General features: G+C 46.6%; 1 protein-coding gene and 1 pseudogene across 1 annotated transcript; both read right to left on the reverse strand.

Annotated features, from left to right (window-relative positions):
* Nucleotides 1-22,391, reverse strand: part of LOC114510670 — a 63,383-nt pseudogene that overhangs the window by 15,194 nt on the left and 25,798 nt on the right.
* On the reverse strand, nt 9,894-14,506 carry LOC118497608 (leukocyte immunoglobulin-like receptor subfamily A member 6). The gene is made up of 7 exons (XM_036012668.1): nt 14,391-14,506; nt 14,140-14,175; nt 13,683-13,967; nt 13,223-13,528; nt 12,712-12,996; nt 12,103-12,402; nt 9,894-10,218 (listed from the first exon to the last, which is right to left on the reverse strand). The coding sequence occupies exons 1-7, from the start codon at nt 14,437-14,439 to the stop codon at nt 10,097-10,099; spliced, it is 1,383 nt and encodes a 460-aa protein (XP_035868561.1). The 5' UTR covers nt 14,440-14,506; the 3' UTR covers nt 9,894-10,096.

Consider the following 22,391-nt stretch of genomic DNA (forward strand, 5'->3'; position numbering starts at 1 on the left):
TTCCCCAGCTGTCACTCCAAGGCCCTTGCCAGATCGGCCACCTTTTGCAATAGTAGTGTTCCCCAACTACCCGGGCATGGGTTGGGGGGAGGACGTGGTTCCCGTAGCACTGAAATCGAATCTCAGGAGTAGGAATCACCGGTCTCTTCTTGGTCCCACCAGCCTGAAACAGCCCTGGAAGAGAGTCCCTGTGAGAACCGTCCTCCATCCACACACAGAAGCTCTAGGCCCAGTCTGGGCCCTCAGCACTTGGTCAGACCTGGGGCTGAGCCACCTCTTAGCCACAGGCATTCTGTCACCACTGAGACTCCTCATTCCTGGTGTCTCTTGAGGCTAGGACCTGGGAGATCATGGGATCCCATCCCTCATCTTTCACCCAAAACTCACCGCCCGAGACAGAGAAGGACAGTGAGGGTTGGGGTCATGGTGCTTCCTGTCATGGTCACCAGTGTGCAGACAACAAATAAAATCAGTGGTAACACAGAGTAACAAGTGGGGTGTTACACGGTCTCAGCTCTGTGTGACAGGTCATGGGTTCCTCATCGGTGGCCTGGGAGGAAGGGAAGTAGCCCCTTCCTGAAAGATGAGCCCAAGGAGACAGCAAGCTCTGGAGTTTCAGCCTGATCTGAGTCTCACCAGAACCCACAGGCTGAGCACCCACCTCATGTGACTCCCAGATGCAGAGGGTGACACCTGTCCCAGAACATGAGGGTAGAGGACACCAGGCAGGACTCAAGAGCAGCCCAATTTCTGTTCCAGTTCTGACTCTGCCTTTTCTTGAACTTTTGTGTCTTTGGGTAAGTCACTTCCCTCTCCTGGACCCTATAAATGCTGTTTTATTTCCTCTTTCCCACTGGCCAAACCATCAGGCAGCATGTGGTGAGCAGTCACCTCATGTAGTCATGGTCCCAGGCCCTGAAGAGTCACTGCTGAAGCTGCTGGACTCCGTCCTTGGACTCACAGGGCTCAGAGGAATGAAGACAGACAGGCAGATATGTAGACAGCAGACAGATCAGTTACAGTCTGGTAAGACTGTCCATGTTGGGAGAAAGAACAAGGCAGTGAGGTTAAATAACAGGGGGACATCATACAATCTGTTTCCTGTCTGTGAGGGCATCCTTCCCAGGGTTGAGCTGCCTGAAGGCATTAGCAAGGATCAGTCCAGAGGCCATGGGCAGGGGGATGCCCTTGACCAGAAAGATCTGGGCTGTTCTCAGAAGGGGCCTCAGTCAGGTGAATGCTGTGTCCTGGTCACACAGGATCTGGAGCACCGTGCAGATACTTTGGATTTTATCTTGGAGTCAGTGGGAAAAATTTTAAGCAACAGTGGGTGTGAACAGATTTATTTTAAAAAGGCTACACATATATGAAAATGCCATGGCAGCAGGCTCTGTTGATGATGAACTCCATCAGTCATAAAACTCCAACATTCACCTGGCCCATGGATGGCATGTTGATAAGTAATATTAAGTCATTCACACAAACCTACAAGCCAACTGCACTTATAGTTGACTGGGATGAGACAGGATAGCTCTCTGTCCTGTCTTGATCTTGGTAAGCAGGTGGCTCAGTTGAGAGTGGCTGAGGGAACAGCAGAGGAAAACACAGGATTTTGAAATAGTTCAGTTTCTGTGTGTGGTTTGGGGTGGAAGGGAATGTGGTTAACTGGTAGTTTTGGTTTTGGAGGGTGAGTTGTGTTTCCTGGGACTGCTGAGTTTAGCTTCAGCCAGACAACTGACAGCCTTGAATGTCAGATGGTGGGAGGTGGATCTGTTCTGAGGAGGGGGACTGCTGGAGGAGGGGAGCAGGCAGGCTCAGACCAGGTCTTTACAGGAAGAGTGCTCAGGAGGTGGAGAGAAGAGCAAACTTGAGCAAGGTGTGGGGCCTGAATTGGAGGTGCAGGAAGGAGGCTGATGTGACACAAGACAATTGAGTCCTGTGATGGATTGGGGACATTGTTCAGAGGGGCTCTGTGGGGCATAATGGAGTGGAGTGGATGACCAACTGGGAAGTGTGAGAGTGGGAAAGGAAGGCTGTTCCACCCTGTTCTTGGTGCCTGGAGGGTCCAGTGGGGCTGTCAACATTAGGGCAACCCCAGAGGAGAGGGCAGCATGAGGAGGTTCTGAGGACACTGGTCACCGTTTCTCAGAAGAAAGTCTGGCCCTGCTGGGACCCTGGATTTTCTTTCCCCAAGCAGTTCCCTTCACTGACTTCCTGTTTGGATCAGTGAGCACCAGCCTCACACTCAGGGCCCCCCTTCAAACCTCTGGGTCAGTTCTGCCTCCCCAGGGCCCCTCTTCCCCTGACCAGAGCTCTTCCCCTCACACTGGGAACTCCCTCTCCAGCATCAGGTAAGAGCCCCTGTGGAGGGCAGCCAGGCTTCTAAATGAAAAGAGACAGACTCAGGGTTCTGTGAGGCTGTTTATGTTCCTGAACTAGGAGCAAAATGAGAACGATATCAATGCAGAAACACCATACTGAGAGAAAGAGATAGCGGATCATGTCATGAATTTCATGAAAGCCATAACTTTACCTGCCAAAGAAACTCAGCTGTGAATCATTGAAAAGCAAGCCCACACACATCATGAACCTTATCAAACTAGTCAAGGAAAATCGAATCTACCCAGACAGAAATGGCATATCACACATGGAGGAAACATGATGGATTGACTACAGATTTCCCATCAGAAACCATCACTGTTAGAAGAGTTTAAAGTCCTGAGAGGTGAGAGAAGTTCAGCTGGAATTCTTCTGGAAATATTCTGCAGGAAAGGAAGTGAAATAAAGGAACAGTGACCATAAGACCTGATTAGAAGAGATAAGTTCTTGAGGCAGACAGGAGGTAATTCTAAAGGGATCCTTGGAAATTCAAGAGTTAAAGAAGAACAAACATGTCTAAGAAAATATTTATGTAAATGTAATAGCATGTTTTTTCCTTTTAATTTAAAAGAAATATATGGCTGTTGAAAGCAGAAATGGGCACATAATCTGGTGGGGTGTGTAATGTGTGGATGGACTATAGATTCTAAGGGCAGCACAAGGCAGTGGGTGTAAAGGGAACCACACAGTTGTGAGGCTTCTGCATTGACCTTGCAGAGGTTAAGTATTACCTCCTCTGTGTAGAATCTGTACAATTAGGTTGTATATTACAATGCTTACAACAGTCATGAAAAAGCAATGTAGAAAGACTCATAGTTAGAGTTCCCAGAGATAAAATAGAATGGGTGCTAAAAAACCACCCAAAACACAGAGAGCAGTAATAGGAAACCTGAAGAGAAAACATGTGATATACAGGAATAAACAATGAAATGGGAAACCTAAAACGACCTTGTTTACAATTGTATTAAATGTAAATGGTGAAAGCACAAGGAAATGGCAGATCTTAGGACTGGATTAAAATACTGGGTTCCTTTACTCTAGCATGTATTAGTTAATGCATGGGTTTATTTCTTTTTGGTTAAATATATTTTATTGACTATGCTATTACAGTTGTCCCATTTTCCCCTGTTTATTCCCTTCTGCCCTGCACACCCCTTCACCCACATTCTCCCCCTTCAGTTCATGTCCATGGTTTGTACATGTAAGTTCTTTGGCTTCTACATTTCCCACACTATTCTTAACCTCCCCCTGTTTTCTACCTACCATCTATGCTACTTATTCTCTGTAACTTTTTTCCCTCTTTCCCCCTCCCAGTCCCCTGCTGATAACCCTCCATGTAATCTCCATTTCTGTCATTCTGTCATTTTCTTGGATAAGTCCCTTTAACATTTCATATAGTAAGGTCTGGGTGATGAGGAACTCCTTTAACTTGACCTTATCTGGGAAGCACTTTATCTGTCCTTCCATTCTAAATGATAGCTTTGCTGGATAGAGTCATCTTGCACGTGCTTCCTTGCCTTTCATGACTTGGGATACTTCTTTCCAGCCCCTTCTTAGCTGCAAGGCCTCTTTTGAGAAATCAGCTGATAGTCTAATGGAAACTCCTTTGTAGGTAACAGTCTCGCTTTCTCTTGCTGCTTTGAAGATTGTGTCCTTATCTTTAATCTTGGCTAAGGTAATTATGATGTGCCTTGGTATTTCCTCCTTGGGTCCAACTTCTTTGGGACTCTCTGGGCTTCCTGGACTTCCTGGAAGTCTATTTCCTTTGCCAGACTGGGGAAGCTCTCCTTCATTATTTGTTCAAAGAAGTTTTCAATTTCTTGCACTTCCTCTTTTCCTTCTGGCACTCCTATGGTTTGGATGTTGGAATGTTTAAAGAAGTCCTGGAGGTACCTAAGGCTCTCCTCATTTTTTTTTTTGAATTCTTGTTTCTTTATTCTGTTGTGGTTGAATGTTTCTTTTTTCCTTCTGCTCCAAATCATTGAATTGAGTTCTAGTTTCCTTGTTGTCACTCTTGGTTCCCTATAAATTTTCCTTTATTTCACTTTTTATAGCCCTCATTTATTCCTTTAATTTATGACCACATTCAACCAGTTCTGAGTGTCCTGATGACCAGTGTTTTGAGCTGTGCATCTGATGGGTTTGTTATCTATTCATCACTTAGTTGTATTTCTTCTGGAGCTTTGATGTTTTCTTTCATTTGGGCTTTTTTTTTTTGTCTTGTAGTGCCTGTTCTGTAGTAAGAGGCAGAGCCTTAGGTGTTCAGCAAGGCAGGGCCACCCATGTGTTTGCATTGTGATGTTGTATGTGGGGAAGAGGTCTGAGAGGGAACAGTGCCACTTGTTCTGCTCTCTGCCGGTTTTCAGTCACCTTCCCTGCTTCCCACAATCAAATTGGGCCCTTCTGTTGCTGAATCCTGGGTGGGTGGGTTTGTGTATGTTCTAGGACCTTGTGGGTCTCTCCTATCAAATCTCCTGTGAGGCTGGCAGTTTCTCCTGCTGCTCTCTCGCCCCCCACAGATGTTTTCAGTCTGAAGCTTTGAGACTTTATTTCCTCATACTGGAGCCCTGGGTTGTGTGGCCTGTCTCAATGCCCAGGTGAGCCTCCCCATTTATCTGCATACAAATATGGGACTGCCCAGCCAGAAGCCCCTGCTTCAGGGGTCCACCAGCTACCGCCTTGTGGTGAGTCCTCTCCCCGTGACTGCTCATCTTCTATTGGTCTGGATGAATGTTTGTTCTTAACTCCTTTGTTTTTGGACTTCCATACAGTTTGATTTTCTGTCAGTTCTGGTCGATTTTTTTTTGTTTTCTTTTTAAATTTGTTGTCCTTCTTTTGGTTGTGTAAAGAGGCACATTGTGTCTACCTATGCCTCCAATTTGGCTGGAAGTCTCAGGTTTATTTCAGGAATTTTGATTCTTTTGCATTGGTCTGTATGTCTTTGGTTTATTTTTTTGTTTGCAATTATTATGCTCTTTTAATTATTGCAGCTGTGTAGCACAGTATGGTATCATGCTGTGTGACCCCTTCAGCTCTTCTTTTTCAAGATTGCTTTGGCTATTGGGGGTCTCTAGTGCTTTTGTATGAATTTTATTATTGTCTTTTCTATTTCTGTGAAAAATGCATTTGAAATTTCAAAAAGGCTTGCATTGAATTTGTAGATTGGGCATTATACTCATTTTAGTGAATTGTCCCTAATTGTAAATGTGGATATATTTCCACTTATTTGTGTCTTTTCAATTTCTTTTACCAAAGTTCTAGAGGCTCCAATGTCCAGATCTTTCACCTCCTTACTGATCATCTGTTGTGTTTGATGTTATTGTAAATGGGATTAAATCTTTATTTCCTTTCCTGATTTTTTATATTTTGCATATAAAAATACCACTGATTCCTGAATGGTCATTTTGAATGCTGCCACTTTTCTGAGTTTGTTTTTAAGTTTTTACCATTTTTTTGTGGAGTTTTTAGGGATTTTTATATAAAAGATTGTATTGCCCACACACAGTTTTATTTCTTTCTCTCCAATTTGGATCCCTTTGTTTGTTTTTCTTGTCTGAGGGCTCTGCCTAGGATGGTTAGTGTGAGTTGCGCAGGAGTGGGGAGAGTGGGCTTCCTTGTCCTGTCACTGATCTCAGGGACAAACTCTCAGCTTTTCACTGTTGAGTCTGATGTTAACTGTGGGCTTTCACACATGACCTTTGTTTTGCTGAGCTGTGTTCATTCCATCCCCAATTTGTTTACAGTGTTTATTATGAAATGTTTGTTTTGGATGAGTGGTATACTTTGTCTAATGTCTTCTCTGCATCTATTGAAATGAGCATACGTTATATGTCATTTACTTTATTGTTGTGGTGACAACTCATTGATTTTTCACATGTTAAGGGATTTTTCACAATTATTAGGACCCTGTGTTAAATCCCATTTGATCACAGTGTACAAAAGTTTTAATGTGCTCTTGAATTCCTCATGATAATATTCATTGAAATATTTGCATCTATTTTCAACAAGAATATTGGCCTCTTGTATTTTTCTTGCTCTGTTCTTTGGTTGATGCTCTCTGTACCATTGTGCATTTCATTCATGTAATTTTCCACCGTGAAATTTATGAGTTTTATTTGATGATTTCTGTCTTTTTGTTGAAAATGATGTTTGGTCCATATAATGTTTTCCTGACTTTATTGAATTGTCTATCTGTTTTTGTCTTGTAGTCATGGAGTGTCTGTTGAATTACGTGTTGGGTAAACTGCTGTTCTCCATGACTTTGAGTTCAGTACTGGGATGTTATGATCATTGGTGGTGGTAGAGATTTTGATTCTTCCTGATCTTTGGAGTGTTATGTTCTCTTTTTGCATCTCACATCACAGTCACCTCCTTCAACTTGACCAGCTGCCCTCAGATGAGGGATCTTTTCTGTTGGTCATGCCTGTGTGTTCTGGGGCTTCTGGGACCTTGTGTGGATGGAGCAGCTTCGTGCTTCTGGCTCCCTCTTGTGGCAGGATTCTCAGGTTGTAGGTCTGGTCCTCACCTTTCAGTGTATCTGGCCAGTTGGAAAAAAACTTTTTTTCTTAATGTTATTTTTTTTAAAATAGGCCACGACTTTTACAGACAGGGGCACCTACCCTCCATGCCAACTCCAAGGTCCAGCAGCCCCCTGTGCAGGCTCAGGCCTTCTCCTTGTGCTCTTGAGGGGATCAGAGGAATGTTAGGGTCCTCAGGGGTCACTAGAATGGAGCCTTGATAAACAAGGGTGTTGTTGCTCTGGGCGGGGTGAGGACTGGGTGGACTGCACCTGCCCCAGCAAGCCAGCACATGCTGGGTTGAGGGCTGGCCTTTGCGTGGCTCTCTGGCCAGGCTTCCAGGCAATAAATTGCATGTCCCAGGCTCCTGAGCAGTTAAGGTGGAAGCAGGGTGGAGGCATACGAGCTTGGACAGGTAGTTGCTGCTGGTGAAGCCCTTGGAGCAGAGAGTGCAGGGAAAGGACTTCTGTCCCGTGTGCATCCAGTGGCAACCAGCTCCTCCCGCACGCGAACTTCAAGAGGCTTGTCGCAAGCACAGGTGATTTGAGGTGCCCGGACCTGAAGGAGCTGTGGTGCAGCCCTGGAAAGCAGTGCAGTGGCTCTTGGCGGGGGTGGTGCAGGCTTAGGACCCAGCCCAGGATTGGGAGGACAGGGACCAGAGGGATGGGTTTGGGAAGGGTGGCGAAGCGCCTCTGTAGGACTTCGGGGTCCACCATCCAGGTCAGTCAGGATCCTGGGGGCCAGACAGGGCTGCGCGGCGCCCTGCGCACACCCAAGCCTGCAGTGGGACCTGCGCTTTGGACCTGGCTGGCCCCAGGGAACTGTACGTCCAGGCGGCCGTCCCTGCACAACTGGGGGTGAAATAATCCACACAGGTCCTCAAGCATGTGGTCCTGAAAATGTGCGGGCTTAGGACTCAGTGGGGTGATGAATCTGGAGAAAGACAAGGGGATGAGGGAGACAGTGGTGGGCGACTCTCCCGCCCTCAAGAAGAAAGAGGAGGAAGGCACTAGAAAAGAAAGTGTAGGAATGACCCACGGACACTGACAACAGGGGGGGAATTGACTGTTGGAGTGGAGGCGAGGCGGGTGAAATGGGCTGAAGAGAGCAATGGGAGGAAGTTGGGAGAACTGTAATGCAATCATAATTTTAAAATATTTTAAAAATAAAAATTGAATAACTGCAAAAAAAAAAAAGAAAGGAAAAAAGAAAGGAGCATTTACACCCAGGAATTAGACAAATGCCACAAATCAGGGCTCATGAAAAAAACGGTGTTTTCTGGGAGCTGGTTTACAAACACAGCCTGAGTCTCACTTCACATAATTGTGGAGTTTCTGGATGGACACACCAGGTCCATCATCTGACACACAGAGCAGTCCTTGGTGGGACCAGGAAGTGTTTTTCATGATGGTTTTGGATTTATTTCTTCCAAACTAGTCTTTTACAATGAAATTTATTGCAGTGATATGAGTTCATACAGTTACATAGGTGTCAGCCCTGGCTGGTGTGGCTCAGTGAGGTGAGCACCAGCCTGTGAACCAAAGGGTCCCCTGCTCCATTCTTGGTCAGGGCACACAGCTGGGTCTCAGGCCAGGGCCCAGGCAGATGGCAACAAATCTGTGTTTGTCTGGCACATGGATGCTTCCATCCCTCTCTCCATCCCTTCCCCTCTCTAAGAAATAATAAATAAAACTTCTATAGATTTGCACAAGTTGAAACCTTCTTGACAATTTTCTGGACTCTGTGTTAAATCCTATTTGATCATGGGGAACAGAACTTTTGATGTGCTCCTGAATTAGTCATGCTAACATTCGTTGAGAAATGTTGTCCCTATATTCAACAAGAACATGGGCCTGTGGTTTTTTCTTGATCTGTTGGAGGTGCTGTGGATCCCAGGCTCTGATCAATTAAGGTGGAAGCTGGGGAGGCAGAGAGGGAGCCTGGACCAGGGTGTGGATGCTGGTGAAGCACTTGGAGCACCCAGGGCAGGGGTGGGGGACTGGGGGGGGGGTTCTGCCCCCTGTGCATCTGCTGGTGGCCCACACCTCCTGGCAGCGCTCTAACTTGTAGTCTGAGTCAGAGATAAGGCAGGCAAGGGGCGCTCACCTGTGTGCCTTTGCATGGGGAGGGAGGTAGGGATGTTTGCAGGGTGAGTCATCCTGGGAAGGGACAGCAGTGGCTCTTGGTGGTGGTGGCTTTGGCAATGCAGGCATAGGACTGGGACCAGGTTCAAGAAGACTGGGTCTAGGGGGATGGGGACCAGGAGTACAGCACAGCGCAGCACATCCGAGACTTCAAGGCCACCTAGGCAGGTCGGCCAGGTAGTTGAGGCCAGGAGTGGTGGCGCAGCCCTGGCTTCGGGCCCTGGACAGGCAGCCTGGGCACAAGCAGACCCTTGGCAGGCGCTTGCTCTGGGCCCGGGTAGCCGCAGTGAACCCTGTGACTGCTGAGACAGCCCTGAGCACCTCTGGGGGATGTAATTGAAGCAGGTAACCACTGTGGACCATCCAAAAAGGTGCACAGTTGGGACTCAGGGAGGCTGATTGGGAATGAGGAAGATGGGGACACCAGAGAGAGAGTGGTGGGACGCTCTCACAACTTTCAAGGAGTATTTACACCTGGGAATTAGGCAAAAGTGATAAATCAGGTCTTTGGGGGGAAAAACTGTTTTCTTGCTGCTGCCTTACAAACACACCATCTGAGCATGATTTCAAACACCAGTTGCTCTTTCAGACTCATGGCATTTCTGGAGGAACCAGCACCAAGTACATTCGCTGATACATAGAGGAGTGGTTGAAGGGATCTTTTCTGAGGATCAAAGACAAGCACAGTCAGTGAATGTGGAGAATGAAAGTGAGAAAAATGTTTCACATAAAAGTGGACCAGAGATGGAGGGTGAGCCCAGGTGTGGATCTGAACTTGTGATGTGGGCTGAGCCCCAGGTCACAGGGTTGACAACAGAGGGGCCAGTCAAGTAAGGTAAGCAGTGCAGTGAGGTGAGACACCCACAGCCTAACTGTGGAGAAGCCTCTGCAGCAGCAGCCCCACCTCTCCCTGCACAGGAACCACGCCCACAACCTCCACATTCTCAGCAGACTCTTTCCCAGGGGCGCCCACAGTTTCCTCCAGAGCTTCTTTGGGTCATCCGACTCTTCTCCAGTCTCCACCTTGCTGACTGGTGGGTTTGTTGTCCCCTGTGTTCAGCTGCTGGCTGCATTGTGGAGTCTTCTCCAACTGTGCCAAGCTTCAAACAGCAGCACCCCGAGGACCACAAGGATCAAGCCAGATACACCCAATCGGATGAGGTTCACCACTGTGTAGTCCTGGGGTTGATCAGCTAGGAATTGTGGGTAAAGAGGTCACAGAAATCAGGACAGACTCAGATCACCTCACTCCCCATGCGTGTCCACCAGGACACCTGTATCTCATGGACCTGTTTTGATGTTCTGAGCAAAGCCCCATAATAGAGAATTTCACCTACTCTCTGCTCTTGGAATCTGAATTGTTTTCCCATCATCCCAGAGGATCAGCTGCTCCAGAGGAAAAGAAAACCAATAGGATACGAGAGAACATGCCTAGGATGGCTTAGATTATCTCTTTGAAATGTTTAATGGGTCTCTCACACTAGTAGTACCCAACTGAATTCCCAAGATAAGGATCTTTGGTGTCTAGTCTTGCATTGCTTTGGAAAGCCAAGATGACCACAGGGGACTTCAATTTCTTCTGAATGTCAGGACGTGAAGGAGTGACAGCTGGGTCTACCTTTTCATTGCTCCACCTCAGCCAGCTCTTTCGGTCTCTGACTCGGGAACATAATTTCCATGTCTCATTCCTTCCTTCTATTAGGTTTTCTTTTTTAAACAATAGAATATTGACTATGTACAACACAGGCATTTTTAGTATTGAGAATTATCAAAATTAACATATCTTCTAAGTATTTGTTCACTTTGTAACCTAATTAGAAGATTGGTAAGAAAGTAGTAAAAAGATAAAGGAAAAAATAACCTTTACATGAACACATGCATGAAAATACAGATTTGTATAGAGATGACAGACAGGCTCTGTTGATGTGACAAATGAAATCACAGGCAGTACAGGGAACTCTGGGAGGGGGAAGGGGCACTTCTAGGAGTTCTGATGAGAGGTGTTTTGGAGGATAACTTGACCCAGCTGACCACCTGGTATCATGGAACCAGCAGAAATCCTGCCTTCCTCCCACACCCATGTAATGACAGTGGTCCCCCATGGAGACAGGACAAGCTCAGAGAGGACTCATGTTCTTTTTCCCACAGGGATTCACTGGCATCAAAGTTCTAAACTGACAGCTTTTTCAAATTTTGGATTGGATTCTGCTTTGATAGATGGGTGATCCAAATCCCAGGAACAGGTGGGAGTTTGTTACTGGGACTCACTTCACAGTGGAGTGAACCATCTCCACTTCAGTTTAGAAAGTCAGTGGATCCCCACTCCACCTGACCCATAAATGAGAGTCCCCCTTCATTATATCCCCATGGGGGCCTGATTCCACAGATACCAGAAAATCAGGGTCCTGCAATCAGCATCAAGACAGAGGCAGGCGTGGCTCCTGCTCTTTTCTCCCCATCTGAGCTGGGCATCTTCCCCTTCATGTATTTCCTCCCTGATTACCACATGGGACCCAGTGACTGCCTTGTTACATGAGAGATGAAGCCCCTTCCTTATGTCTCCAACTTTATCCCCAGGACTTTAGGAAACAAAGCCTTCTGGACGTATTTGATGTGTTGAAGTATAAAGTGAGAAATGGCAGAAGCCTGGTGGAGTCTGCCTGTGTGTCTCCTCTAGGCTAAGGGGACTCTGCTACCCAAAAGACATAAAGTTTGTCCATGTGGACGAAGGTCTGCAGACCCCAGCTGTTGCATGACACAGGAACCAGGGAAGGCTGTGGGTGTGCCTGTCTCTTCATGTCTCCTACAGTCCAACAGATGTCCCCCAAATGTTGTCCCTTCACACACTTCAGTCTCCTCCCTGCACACACCATAACTGGATTGACCCTCAGGTGGGAAGAATCATGGAAAGGGTAGGGGACTCCCCATCTTCTCCATCTCTTTATGGGGTGGGATTCCCCTTATTGATGACCTCACTGTTTCACCCTCCTTCCCATCCCAGCCCTGAGTGGTCCTGAAACAGAGTCTGCTCCCTCAATGGACATGCGGTAGGAGTCCCTCACCTGAGACCAGGAGCTCCAGGGGGTCACTGGGCTGTGACAACTGGAAGGGGGAGGAGCTGTGTGAGGTGTAGCACCTGTAGGTCCTGTTGTGGCCCCAGGTCACAGGGTTGATGGTGAAGTTGGCCTGAGAGGGAGCAGCTGTGTCCTTCAGATGAAGCTGCTGGGGAGGATCCAGGGACCCCTCCCTGTGCAGGTGGAAGGTGTCAGCCCTTTCCTCAGATCGGCACTGCAGGGTCATGTTCACTCCCCATGGCCCTGAGGGCCCAGGCTGGGCTGATAGAGAGGGTTTCCTGTACATTCCTGGGGAGAGGGGAAGTGTAATGTGCACAGGGTCACTTCTCCCCCCATAACCTTGGTCATGAGCTTAGGGAGAGTGTTCATCCACTTCCAAAGGGATTCTGTGACCCCTCTCAGCTCCCCTCAGTGCCTCCGAGTGGGCATCTTTCTTCTCCATGCCCCTCACTCCCCTTTTGTCACTCCCTCCCCTAAATCTCAGTCCTCTCTGCCTGTGCTCCAGGATCCTTACATGGAACTGATAACCACCAAGATGACCCTGGGCCAGAGCCTTGAGCAGGCAGTCAAGACAGGGGGTAGGGCAGGGCTCCTCACCTGCAATCAGGATGTCCAGGGGGGTACTGGGGGTTGACCACACATAGGAGAGGTTGTGTCCACTGTAGCACCTGTACTGGCCCCCGTGGTTGAGGTTCACAGGACCCAGGGGGAAGTTGGGACTGTGCTGTCCATGGAGACTCTGGGGGTGGGGGTTGAGTCCCTCATCCTTGGTCAGAGCAAATCTGTCAAAGCCAGGCTCCGAGTGACACTGGAGGGTCAGATTGTCTCCAGGCAGCATCAGGGGCCCCAGCTTGGCTGAGAGGGAGGGTTCCCTGTACACACCTGGGGAGAAGGGTCCTTGTCAGCCAGAGGGCACACACACCCACCCCACACTGAGGCTGTAGTGAAAGCTCTCACTTGTCCCTCCTTAAGTCTCCTGCCTGTGGTTCTGTCCCCAGTAAACCCGAGTCACTGATTCCCACAACCCCCAGGGCTTTACTAGACACAGGGTTAGATCAGATATTTGGAGGCACAGGTAAGAAGTGAAGACAAGTGTGGGCCACCTTACCTGTGACCTCTAGGTGCAGAGGGACACTGGGCTGCGACCACACATTGGGGTTGGAGCTGGAGGAACCATAGCATCTGTAGGTTCCCCCATGGGTGGAGCCCACGGGGCCCACAGAGAAGACAGCCTGCCACCTCCTAGCATAGGAATTCCACTCCAATTTCCTTTGTTGGGCCGGCTCAGGCCCTTCCTCCTTCAGCAGGTGGACAGTGTCCAGTGTGGACTGTGAGCTGCATAAGAGGGACACATTCTCTCCTGAGTTTACCACTGGGCCTGGCTGGGCTGAGAAGAAGGGTGCTCTGTACATTCCTAGGGAGAAGGAAGGTCTGAGTTAAAGGGGGCCATCACTCCACCTTCCCCAGGTGTGAACTGTGAGGGGTAAGGTCCTTCTAAGCCACACTCTGTTCCCTTCATCCTCTGAGGAGGAGCCCACAGTCACAAGAATACCCGGGTTTGTACTTACCTGTCACGACCAGGAGCAGGGGCTCACTCCTCTCAGACACCATATCCCCAGTGCTGTATGCACACTGGTACAGCCCTGCATTCTGTGATCTCATGGACTGAATGGAGAACCCGGTCTTGTTGTTGGAGGTCTCTAGGATGCTTGTCATCCAGGGCTCAAAGCCCCTGTTTTTATACAGAATGTAGCCATCCACCTGCAGAGACCCCTGACACCAGATGGTCACAGGGATCCCCTTGCTGATAATGGGGCCTGGGTCAGCCCAGATAGAGGGTTTGGGGGGAACTCCTGGAAAGCAATCAGAACTAAAATGTCAGGGGGTATTCTTTTCCCTTCAGTGTGCCCACCTTCACTCCAAAAACCCTCTCACACTGGTCATCATCAGCCCAGATGTAATGTGGGTCCCCAGCTGTCCAGGGGCATCATTGTGCTGATGTAGGAAGTCTGGGGGAGGACTCACCTGCCTGGATGTGGTCCCAGAGGCCCCAACACAGACCTGGAGGAGAGTCCCTTTGAGATTATCCTTCATCCCACACAAAGAAGCTCCTGGCCTGGTCTGGGCCCTAAGAGCTGGGGTCAGATGTGGGGCTCAGCCTCCTCATCTCCACCCAGAAGCCCTGTCCCCAGTGAGACTTCTCATCCTACAGTCTGTTGTGACCAGGACCTGGGAAATAATGAGATTCCATCCCTCATCTTTTCCCCAAAGCTCACCGAGACAGAGAAGGACAGTGAGGGTCGGGGTCGTGGTGCTTCCTGCCATGGTCACCAGTGTTCAGACAATGTATAAAATCACTGTAACACAGAGTAATGATTGGTATGTTATATGGTTGCAGCTCTGTGTGGCAGGTTATGGGTACCTCATCAGTGGCCTGGCAGGAAAGGAAGTAGCTCCTCCCTGAAAGATGGGCCAGAGGAGACAGTAATCTCTGGAGATTTCAGCCTAATATGAGTCTCAGCAGACCCCACAGGCTTTGCATCCACCTTATGTTACACCCAAATCCAGAGGGGTGACACCTGTGCCAGAACATGAGGGTAGAGGATGCATGGCAGGACTCAGGAGCAGTCCAGTTTGTGTTCCAATTCTGATTCTGCCTTTTCTTGAACTTTGTGTCCTTGGATAAGTCACTTCCCTCTCCTGAGACTCTGTAAGTGCTGTTTCTCTTCCTCTTTCACACTGGCCAGACCATTAGGCAGCATGTGGTGAGCAGTCACCCTGTGCAGTCCTGGTGCCAGGCTCTGGAGAGTCACTGCTGAAGCTGCTGGACTCTGTCCCTGGACTCACAGGGCTCAGAGGAATGAGGACAGACAGGCATCTTTGTAGACAGACAGTGGACAGATCAGTTACAGGCTTGTGAGACTGTCCATGTTGGGAGAAAGAACAAGGCAGTGAGGGTCAATAACAGGGGGACATCATGCAACCTGTGTCCTGGCTGTGAGGGCATCCTTCCCAGGGATTGGCTGACCCAAGGCATGAGCAGGGATTAGTCCACAGACCTTGGGCTGAGGGGTGTCCTTAACCAGAAAGAGCGTGGGCTGTTCTCAGAAGGGGCCGCAGTCAGATGAAGGCTGTGTCCTGGGCAGACAGGATCTGGAGCACCATGTAGATAGATTGGATTGTATCTTGGAGTCAGTGGGAAAAATGTTAAGCAACGTGGGTGTGAACAGATTTATTTTAAAAAGGCTACACATAGATGAAAATGTCATGCCAGTGGGCTCTAGTGATGATAGAGCCTTTTTATGACTCTATCAGTCATAAAACTCCAATATTCAGGGTTCTGGCCAAAATGGGGGCATAGGTAAATACACTGTGCCTCTTTGCACAACCAAGACAGGGATAACAACAATTTAGCAACAGAATAACAAGCAGAACTGACAGAAAATTGAACTGTGTGGAAGTCAGACAACCAAGGAGTTAAAATAAGCATGTTCGTCCGGACTGGTAGGAGAGGCACAGTTGGGAAGCCCGGTTGAGACCGGTGGAGGCACAAAGAGGGGTAAGACCAGGCATATAAGGCATCCAGAGGTAGCAAGACCACAGTGGGCGGACCCTGGGAGTGCAGGCGGTGGTTGGCAGACCCTGGGCCTAGGGTGGCAACCAGCAGACCCAGCAAAGCAGCGATTGTGAAACAAGGTACTGAGCCTTACCCAGGGTCTCAGCACCGGGAAATAGAGCCTCTGGTCACTGACTGAAAACAGGTGTTGGGATTGAGGCAAAGGGAGAGACTCCAAGGTTCACAGGAGCATTTGTCAGAGAGACTCATGGGGTCCTAGAATGTGCACCAACATCCACCCCGCCCCCCAGGAGAATTAGGACCAGAAAGTCCCAGTTTGCTTGGGGGAAGTGGCGGAAGGGACTGAAGTCCGACAGAGATTGGAGCAAGCGCCCTTGTTCCCTCTTTGACCCCACCCCCACATGTAGCGCCAGAACCCAGCAACTGGGTTGACCCACCCTCATGAACCCTTAAGGCTCTGCCCCTCATACATAATGGGCATGACAAGACAAAAAAATGGCCCAAAAGAAAGAACAGATCAAAGCTCCACAGCAAATAAAACTAAATGATGAAGAGATAACCAATCTATCAGATGAACAGTTCAATGCACTGGTGATCAGGATGCTCACAGAACTGGTTGAATTGGTAGCAAATTACATGAAAAAATGAAGGCTACACTAAGTGATATGATGGAAAATGCACAGGAAACCAATAGTCATGGGAAGAAAACTGGGACTCAAATCAATGAAGTGGACCAGAAGGAAGAAAGAAACAACCAAACAGAAAAGAAGGAAGAAACAAGAATCCAAAATATGAGGAGTGGCTTAGGAACCTCCCAGACATCTTTAAACATTCCAACATCTAAATTATAGGGGTACCGGAAGGTGAAGGGGAAGAGCAGAAAGTGGAAAACTTATTTGAACAAGTAATAAAGGAGAACTCCCCCAGTCTGGCAAAGGAAATAGACTTCCAGGAAGTCCAGGAAGCTTACAGAGTTTCAAAGAAGTTGGACACAAACAGGAACACACCAAGGCACATCATAATTACATTAGCCAAGGTAAAAATGAAGGAGAGAATCCTAGAAGCAGCAGGAGACAAGGAAACAGTAATCTACGAAGGAGTTCCCATCAGACTGTCAGCTGATTTCTCAAAAGAGAACTTTCAGGCAAGAAGGGGCTGGAAAGAACTATTCCAAGTCATGAAAGGCAAGGACCTACATTCAAGATTGCTCTATCTAGCCAAGCTTTCATTTAGAATGGAAGGGCAGATAAAGTGCTTCACAGATAAGGTCAAGTTCATCATCAAGAAGTTCATCATCAAGCCCTGAATTTATGAAATGTTAAAGGGACTTATCTAAGAAAAAGAAGGTAAAAAACATGTATAGTAAAATGACAGCAAACCCACAATTATTAACAACCACACTTAAAACAAAAACAAAAACAAACTAAACAAACAACTAGAACAGGAACAGAACCACAGAAATGTAGATCACATGGAAGATTAGCAATAGGGAAGTGGAAGGGGGAGAGCGGGGGAAGGTATGGAGAATAAGTAGCATAGATGGTAGGTAGAAAATAGATGGGGAGAGGGCAAGAATAGTATGGGAAATGTAGAAGGCAAAGAACTTACGACACATGGACATGAACTAAAGGGGGAAATGTGGGTGGGAGAGGGTGTGCAGGGTGGAGAGGAATGAAAGGGGGGTAATGGGACAACTGTAATAGCATAATCAATAAAATATATTTTTAAAAATCCTCCAACGTTCACCTGGCCCATGGATTGAGTGTCCATCAGTACTTTAAGTTGTTCACAAAAACCTGTAATGCAAACAGCACTTACAGTTGACTGGGATGAGACAGGACGGCTCTCTGTCCTGTCTAGATCTTGCTAAGCAGGTGGTTCTGTTGAAAGTGGCTGAGGGAACAGCAGAGGAAAGCACAGGATTTTGAAATAGTTCAGTTTGTGAGTGTGGTTTGGGGTGGAGGGGAATGTGGTTAATGGTGCTGATTTGTTTGTGGAGGATGAATCATGTTTGCTGGGGCTGGTGAGTTTAGCTCCAGCCTGACCATTCACAGCCTTGAATGTCAGATGGTGTAAGTTGGATCTGTTCTGAGAGTCAGAACTGGTGGAGGGGGTGAAGCAGGCAAGCTCAGAGCTGTTTGGTTATAGGAACAGTCCACAGGAGGTGGAGAGAGGAGTGAAGTGGAGGAAGGCATGGGGCTTGCATTGGAGGTGCAGGAAGGAGGCTGATGTGATGACAAGACAATTGAGTCTAGTGATGGATTGTGGACATTGCTTAGAGGGGCTCAGTGGGACATAATGGGATGGAGTGGATGACTGGCTGGGAGGTCGAAGGGTAAGAAAGGAAGGCTGTTCTACCCTCTTCTTGGTGCCTGGAGGGTCCAGTGGGGCTGTCACTGGAAGGACCACCTCAGGTGAGAGGGTAGCATGAGGAGGTTCTGAGGGGACTGGTCACTGTTTCTCAGGAGAAAGTGTGGCCCTAATGGGACCCTGGATTTTCTTTCCCCAAACAGTTCCCTTCACTGACTTCCTCTTTGTACCAGTCAGCACCAGCCTCACACTCAGGGCCCCCCTTCAAACCTCTGGGTCAGTTCTGCCTCCTCAGGGCCCCTCCTCCCTTGAGCAGAGCTCTTCCTCTCCCACTGGGAACTCCCTCTCCAGCATCAGGTAAGAGCCCCTGTGGAGGGCAGCCTGGCTTTTAAATGAAAAGGGACAGACTCAGGGAACAGTGAGGTGGTTTATGTTCCTGAACTAGGAGCAAAATGAGAACGATATCAATGAATAAACATGATATTGGAAGAAACAGATAGCTGACTATGTCATAAATTTTTTGAAGGCCATACATTTACCTGCCAGGGTTATGAAGGCCATACAAAACCTGCGAGTTACCTATGGTAACTCATAGCTGAGTTACCATAGAACTCAGCTATGAATCTTTGAAAACCAAGCCCACACACATCATGAACCTCATCAAACTAGTCAAGGAAAATCTAATCCACCCAGACAGAAATGGCACGTCGCACATGGAGGAACCATGGTGGACTGACTACAGATTTCCCATCAGAAACCATCACAGCCAGAAGAGTTTAAAGTCCTGAGAGGTGAGAGAAGTTCAGCTGGAATTCTTCTGGAAATATTCTTCAGGAAAGGAAGTGAAATGAAGGAACAGAGACCATAAGACCTGATTAGAAGAGAGAAGTTCTTGAGGTAGAGAGGAGATAATGGTAAAGAGATTATTGGAAATTCAAGAGTTAAGGAAGAACAAACATGTCTAAGTAAATATTTGTGTAAATGTAATAGCATATTTTCTCTTTTAAACCACAGGCATGGCTGTTGAAAGCAGAAATGGGCACATCATCTGTTGGGGTGTGTGATGTGTGGATGGACTACAGATTCCAAGAGCAGCATGAAGCAGTGGGCATAAAGGGAACTGCATAGTTGTGATGCTACTGCATTGACCTTGCAGAGGTTAAATATTACTTCCTTTGTGTAGAATCTGTGAAATTAGGTCGTATATTATACTTACAACTGTCAATGATAAAGCAATGTACAGAGACTTACAGTTAGAATTCCAGTGGATAAATTAGAATGGTGGATTAGAATTTATCCAGTGGATAAATTAAAACTAAAAACAGCATCCCAAAACACAGAGAGCAGTAAAAGGAAACCTGAAGAGGAAAGAGCAAATGTGACATGCAGGTGCAAACAATAAAATGGGAAACCTGAAACAACCTACATTACATTAAGTGTAAATGGTGAAAGCACAAGGAAATGGCACATTTTAGGAGTGCATTAAATACTGGATTTCTTTAGTATATGTTAGTTAGTGCATGGGTTTATTTCTTTTAAAATTATATTGTATTGATTATGCTATTACAGTTGTCTCATTTTATGCCCTTTATTTCCCTCCACCCTGCACACCACCTCCCACCAGTATTCCCATCCTTTAGTTCATGTTCATGGTTCATACCTATCAGTTCTTTGGCTTCTAAATTTCCCATACTGTTTTTAACTTTCCCCTGTCTATGTTCTACCTACTATTTATGCTACTTATTCTCTGTACCTTTTCCCTCTCTCCCCCGTTCTACTCCCCCACTGATAAAGCTCAAAGTAATCTCCATTTCTGTGATTCTGTTCCTGTACTAGTTATTTGCTTATTTTTTTTCTTTTTTTTTTAGGTTTGGTTCTTAATTGTTTTGAGTTTGTTGTCACTTTACTGTTCATAGTTTTGATCTTTTTCCTAGGTAAATCCCTTTAACATTTCATATAAAAGGGCTGGGTGATGATGAACTCTTTTAACTTGATCTTATCTGAGAAGCACTTTATCTGCCTTTCCATTCTAAATGAAAGCTTTGCTGGATAGAGTAATCTTGCATGTAGGTCCTTGCCTTTCATGACTTGGAATACTTCTTTCCAGCCCCTTTTTGCCTGCAAAGTTTCTTTCAAGAATCAGCTGATAGTCTAATGGGATCCTTTGTAGGTGATTGTCTCCTTTTCTCTTGCTGCTTTTAAGATTCTCTTATTATCTTTAATCTTGGCTAAGGTAATTATGATGTGTATAAGTGGGTTTCTCCTTTGGGACTCTGTGAGCTTCCTGGACTTCCTGGAAGTCTATTTTCTTTGCCAGATTGGGGAAGTTCTCCTTCATTATGTGTTCAAATAACTTTTCAATTTCTTGCTCTTCTTCTTCTCCTTCTGGCATCTCTATGATTCAGATGTTGGAACATTTAAAGATGTTCTGGAGGTTCCTAAGTCTGTCCCCCTTTTTTGAATTCTTTTTTCTTCATTCTTTTCTGGTTGAATGTTTTTTTCTTCCTTGTGCTCCAAACCATTGATTTGAGTCCTGGTTTCCTTCCCATCAGTGTTGGTTCCCGGTACATTTTCCTTTATTTCACTCTTCATGCTCTTCATTTATTCCTCTACTTTGTAACCATATTAAACCAATTCTGTGAGCATCCTGATGACCAGTGTTTTGAGCTATACATTTGATAGGTTGGTTATCTCTTCATTGCTTAGTTGTGTTTTTTTTTTTTTTTATCTTTGATTTGTTCTTTTATTTCGGCCATTTCATTTGTCTGGTCAGGCCTGTAAGGTATTAAAGGAGGAGACTAAGGTGTTTCTGGGGTGGTGCAACCCACATCTCTGTGTTGTGACACTGTGTTGCAGGAGGGGTCTGAGAGGGAACAGTGCCACTTGCTTTGCCCTCTGCTGGTTTTCAGTCACTTCCTGTGCTACACACAATCAAATTGGGCTCTTCTGTTGCTGATTCCTGGGTGGGTGGCTTTGTTTATGTTCTAGGACCCTTGGTGTTTCTCCAGTGAATTCACCTGTGAGGCTCAGAGTTTCCCCAGCTTCTGTTTCACTACCCACAGGTGTTTTCAGGCAGAGGCTTTGAGGCTTTATTTCCCTGTACTGGAATCCTGGGTTTCTTTGTCTGTCTCCCTCCCCCATTTTTCCTCTCACTTTATCTGCACACAAATGTGGTACCATCAGTTCATAAGCTGCTGCCTTGCTGTGAGTCTGCTCCACCAGGCTGCCTGTATCCGCCCCATCCTACAGGTCTGGATGAATGTTTCTCTTTAACTCCTTGGTTGTTGGACTTCCATACAGTTTGATTTTCTGTTGGTACTGTTTTTTTTTGTTTTGTTTTTATTTTTAAATTTATTGTTGTCCTTGTTTTGATTGTGTGAGGAGCAACAGTGTGTCTACCTACCCCTCCATCTTGGATGGAAGTTGTGAGTTTATTTCTGAAGTTTTGATTCTGTTCCATTGGCCTGTATGTCTTTTGTTGCGATTACCATGCTGTTTTAATTATTATAGCTCTATGGCATAATTTGATACCAGGCAGTGTGATTCCTTTCACTCTATTCTTCTTTTTCAAGGTCCCTTTGGCTATTGGAGGTCTTGAGTGGTTCTGTATGAATTTTAGTATTGCCTTTTGTATTTCTGTGAAAAGCGCATTTGAAATTTTGATAGGGCTTGCACTAAATTTGTAGTTTGGGTAGTATACACATTTTTAAAAAAATATTTTAATCATTGTTCAAGTACAGTTTTCTCCCTTTTACTCCCATTCCAGTCCACCCACCCATCCCTCCCACTTCCCTCCAATTACCACCCTCCCCCTAGTTTTTGTCCATGTGTCCTTTAAATTTGTTCCTGTAACCCTTCCCATTCTCCTCTGAAATTCCCTCTTCTCTCCCCTCTGGTCACTGTCAGCCTGTCCTCTATTTCAGTGTCTTTGACTATATTTTGCTTGTTTCTTTGTTTTGTTGTTTAGCTTCCTGTTAAAGGTGAGATCATATGATATTTGTCTTTCACGGCATGGCTTTTTTCGCTTAGCATAATGCTTTCCAGCTCCATCCAAGCTGTTGCACAGGGTAGGAGCTCCTTTCTTTCTGCTGCATAGAATTCCACTGTTTAAATGACCCATAGTTTTTTGATCCATTCATTTACTGGTGGGCATCTAGGTTGCTTCCAACACTTAGCTATTGTAAATTGTTTTGCTATGAACATCGGGGTGCATAGGTTCTTTCGTATTGGTGTTTTAGGGTTCTTAGGATAGAGTCCCAGCAGTGGAATTGCTGGGTCAAAAGGCAGATCCATTTTTAGTTTTCTGAGGAAATTCCATACTGTTTTCCATAGAAGTTGTACCAGTCTGCAATCCCACCAACAGTGCACTAGGGTCCCTTTTCTCCACCAC

Source organism: Phyllostomus discolor, chromosome 12 (genome assembly GCF_004126475.2).
Source record: "Phyllostomus discolor isolate MPI-MPIP mPhyDis1 chromosome 12, mPhyDis1.pri.v3, whole genome shotgun sequence".
NCBI classification, from domain to species: domain Eukaryota; kingdom Metazoa; phylum Chordata; class Mammalia; order Chiroptera; family Phyllostomidae; genus Phyllostomus; species Phyllostomus discolor.

Excerpts from the sequence above, each read along its gene's own strand:
- LOC118497608 (XM_036012668.1), bottom strand. The coding sequence starts at position 14,439 with ATGGCAGGAAGCACCACGACCCCGACCCTCACTGTCCTTCTCTGTCTC. Across the intron at positions 14,176-14,390 it reads CACTGTCCTTCTCTGTCTCG|GTCTGTGTTGGGGCCTCTGG; the intron begins GTGAGCTTTGGG and ends ACTCTCCTCCAG. Across the intron at positions 12,403-12,711 it reads CCTGGACATCCTGATTGCAG|GAATGTACAGGAAACCCTCT; the intron begins GTGAGGAGCCCT and ends CCCTCTCCCCAG.